This window comes from Otolemur garnettii, unplaced genomic scaffold, assembly GCF_000181295.1.
Source record: "Otolemur garnettii isolate 467f Iridium unplaced genomic scaffold, OtoGar3 scaffold00034, whole genome shotgun sequence".
Lineage (NCBI taxonomy): Eukaryota > Metazoa > Chordata > Mammalia > Primates > Galagidae > Otolemur > Otolemur garnettii.
The window spans coordinates 16,584,976-16,589,231 of NW_003852429.1; the positions used below are offsets into that span (position 1 = coordinate 16,584,976).

At 36.1% G+C, this 4,256-nt stretch overlaps 1 protein-coding gene across 1 annotated transcript in view; it reads left to right on the forward strand.

Moving 5' to 3' along the window:
• Window positions 1-3,534, forward strand: part of TNFSF13B (TNF superfamily member 13b) — a 38,843-nt gene extending 35,309 nt beyond the window's left edge. Inside the window, exon 6 of the mRNA XM_023513104.1 lies at window positions 3,339-3,534. Coding sequence (XP_023368872.1) covers window positions 3,339-3,451 — 113 coding nt within the window. The 3' untranslated portion in view covers window positions 3,452-3,534. The remainder of the gene's footprint in view (window positions 1-3,338) is intronic.
• Window positions 3,535-4,256: the final 722 nt, after the last annotated feature.

Consider the following 4,256-nt stretch of genomic DNA (forward strand, 5'->3'; position numbering starts at 1 on the left):
AAAGAAAGAAAGAAAAAAAGAAAGAAAGAGAAAAGGACAGCTCCCCAAAGTGCAGATAGACAGAAAGAGATTTCTCAAGATCTCAAGATACTGCGTGATTTTTGTCTTGAATAATAAACTAGTCCATTTAAATTGAGACAGTATTTTGTGGGACCATTTGTGCATATCTGTAGACAGGGCAGTGACTTTGTAGCTTGTACATTGACAGCAGTGCTAACGTATTTTCTTGGACCCTTCATAACATCTCGCGAGCACAGAGTGCTCCCCACTTGCCGGTTCTCCTTGCTGCATTTTGTGTATGTTGGCTCCTCTCCTCTTCCCGTTTGTGAGAACTGGAATCTGAGACACAGAGAGGCAGCGTGAGTTGCTGCAGGCTGCTCAGCAGCTAAGTTTCAGAACTTGGTTTAAACTAGATGAGTTTGTCACAGTGTGAGCCACTAAAACTCTTCTTTACGTGCTGTGGGGGACACGCCTGTGGCCAGGCTGGCAGGCAAGGGCCAGGCACACCGTGGCTGCTTCCTCACCTTAATACAGGGGACAGCTGGCAGGGATGGACACCAGATGCTGACTTGGAGAGGCAAGATGAAAAAGCAGGCAAGGCTGTGTATTTGGGGGCTGCCTGAGCTGAATTGCCAGTGCTTCCTTAATTTTATTTTGGGGGGCTGATTTCAAGCTAGTTTAGGCTAATTTAAAAAATTATCTGCACCTTAACATAACTGACATTCCTCTGCTGATTTTGTAAAATCTGTTCCGAGCCCTGAGGAATGTCTTCAGGGCACTTACCACCAATGACAGTGCGGAAGGCAGGACTGAGCACCAGCTGTGCAATTTGAAGTACTGTTAACGTATCTCAAAGGTGTTTACACAAATGTCCATAAATAACTTAGAAACGAAAGGAGTTTGAAATCACAGAGATGATGTCACTCTGGGTCTGGGTCTGCAGCTGCAGATGTATTAATGGGGTGATGAGGAAGTTTGTTGAGGCGAAATTCCCTAATTTTCATAAAGAAATGTTTCCCTGCTCTCACTGCTGACTGGTAATTTGGTGTCGCAAAATATTTATAAAAGGCTACTCAATCTGTTACTTATTTATATTTATTAATACTTAGAATTTCATTAAAAAGTCTTCTTAAATATTTATTGATCATCTGTCATTCTCACATTTACTTCTAATTACTCTGCCAGATTTCTTGGGCACCTTTTTAAAGAATAATGAACTTGACTTTAAAGATATTTCTCATTACTAATAGCTTAGTGTTATATATGATAGCCGTTCATTGGGAGTTTAACTTTTGAAATTTAAATCTGTTTGAAGCAAATTTTTCAGAGTCATTAAAAACTACGTGTTAGTGTATAAGTGTATAACCTGTTTCCATATTAACCTGAGAAAAATTTAAAAGGCCAACTCAAGAAGCCCAACATAATATAAATGAACCACTTTTATACACAAAGCAGAATCTTATTCATTATTTTATTAACAAAGTATGTTCATTGTGTTCTAGAAAAAGTTATAGTTGATGGCTAAATCTGGAAGAGTTGAAATAGCCAATCATTTAGTGTTAAAATTTTAAATGAAATCTATAGTTGTTCATACTCACTTATTTTTTGGAGTTAATGTGACTATAGCCTTGGTCAAAATATTAGGTCATTTTTGCTCTCTATGATAATGACAAATCTATTCAACAAAGAAATACAATTTTTTTTTTTTTTTGAGACGGAGCCTCAGTTTGTTGTCCCAGGCTAGAGTGTGGTGATGTCATAGCTCATGGCAACCTCAATCCAACTCTTGGGCTCAAGCAAACCCTCTTGCCTCAGCCTCCTGAGTAGCTGGGGCTATAGGTGCCTGACACCTCATTCAGCTAATATACCAAATCTCCCTTTTTGTTTTTTAATTGCTCAAGGTGGTCCTCAAATGCTTTGCCAATTCTAGGGAGTGCACACATGAGCCTTAACAGATGTCTCTTTTGTTTGTGGTCTGTCTTGGCCCATTCCAACAGAACACCCCCACTGGGCACAGGAGCTCTCATCATCCGTGATCAAGGCTCTGTGATGGTCTAGAAGGGTGTCTGGGACACAGTAGGTGTTCAGCACGTAAACTCTGGCTGCTGCTTGAGTACAGCTGGGTACTGTGGACTTCAGGACAGAACAGACATTAACACAGACGTGTCTATGTGAGGACATCTTCCCTGTATGATGTTGAACAATGCAACTACTTTTAAAATTGACTAAGCATTGACAGTTCAGACAGGGCTGTTTTGTTCATTAGTTTCTTTGTTTCTTCTCCTTCCCTTTCTCTCCCCTCTATTCTTTTTCATAGTTTTCTTTGAAGGAGGGTCAAGAATGACCTGGCACGACAGGTGTAGGCCTGAACTGTAGTTTGTAATCCTGATTCACAGATGTATTCATCATTGTAAATCAAGCACACACAGATTTACTGGTCAGTTTTAAAGTTATAATTACATTGCTGCTTTTGATTATAAAGACACATATGACCATCCAGACACAAAATATAGATGGTAATGTAAAAAGTAAAGTAAATGATGAATCAAACTGTAGTCTGGACTCCAGAGAAAAACAAAGCAATGGTAATGAATGTACTATGTTATTAAACGGTGTCTTGCTTTTTATATTTTTTTTCCTTAGATCATAACTGTGTACAATGTGCTGATTTTATATTCAATTTGGAATGCTTATATCAAAATGGTTAACATAACCTTCACCTCACTTATTTAATTGATGTGTTAAGACATTTATACGCTACTCTTAATATATTTGACATGTACCCTTGCAATATGCACAATAGGTGAGGTACTTTTTAATATTTAAACATTTTTATATGCAAATTTATAAATATAAGTAGAATTATTTAGTATATATGTGTGTGGGTAATTTTTTACATTTTTATTTAACATTACAAAAACTTTCCCTTGTCAAAATTTAGGAGATACATACCTTTAACTATATAATATTTCATCAAGGGGATATGCTGTGATTTACCTAACTTTTTCTTTTTTAATTGTTTGGGATTCATTGAGGGTGTAAAGAATTAGGTTACATTGATTGCATTTTACCTTTTTTTTCAAGTTAGATATTTGAAGGGTTTTTTGAAGCTCCATTTTATAAGTAGTAGGCAATAAATATCTTTATGTCTTCTATTTTTTTTTTTAGGCTAACAGAATTGTTACTGGTTTAGAAGTCCATTGGTGTATTCTGAAGTGTGAATACTTATGTCAACATTTTTTTTTCTGAAACAAAATAGCTTTATTATTTAAGGTTCTTTTTTTTTGCTTTTTCCATAGTACCACCACTTAAAATTCCTATAAATTGTTTTTTCCCAGGCATTGCGAAGCTGGAAGAAGGAGATGAACTTCAACTTGCAATACCACGGGAGAACGCACAGATATCCCGGGATGGAGACGGCACATTTTTTGGTGCATTGAAACTGCTGTGACCTACTTAACACCGTGTCTGTAGTTAATTTCCTCCCTCTCTCTGTACCTCTAAGCAGAAAGCACTTAAGTGGAAATACCAAAACACAAGACAAAAAAAGTAGTTACCATAGCCTTTTCTGTGAGCTGTTTGTTTTGGTTTGCTGAAAGTAGTCCAAAACAGGAAATTTAACAGACAGCCACAGCCAAAGAGTGTCATGTGAATTACAAGAAATAGAGCCCATTTAAGGAAAGATAGAATTAGGAAGACTTTTCACTATAATTCCATTTGAACTGGTTAGTCACAACTTCTCGTCTTGGAGGAAGCGGTATGGACTTCTTCAAAAGTGGTATTCCAAAAATAAAACAAAATAAAAAACAACAAAAGTGGTATTCCATTATTTACTATGAAACAAGTGCCCACCTCTGTAAGGATATTAAGATAATTATTGGAAATCGCCACATCTATCTTCTGTTTTTATGTTAACAACAACCCCCCCCCTTTCCAGTTGATGTTACCAAAAGCAAAAAATAAAAATTTGAGAAATCTTGAATTAGATACATAAAAAAATCAAGCATTTAAATATTAAACAATTAGACTGAAAATAGCAGACATGTAACTACATAAGTCTTTTTTTGGTTATTTCAAGTTTGCAATTTTTATATGTGCTATAATGCATTACCCAGATAGTTTTCATAGGAGGGAAGAATTGCCTCATTGGTCTATGCTTACGTGTATTTTTTATAGTTAACTTCAATTCAGAAAGTTTTAATGTAATGTAGGGTAATTCCAATTTATGCATTTAAAGCATCAATCAAAAAATAACT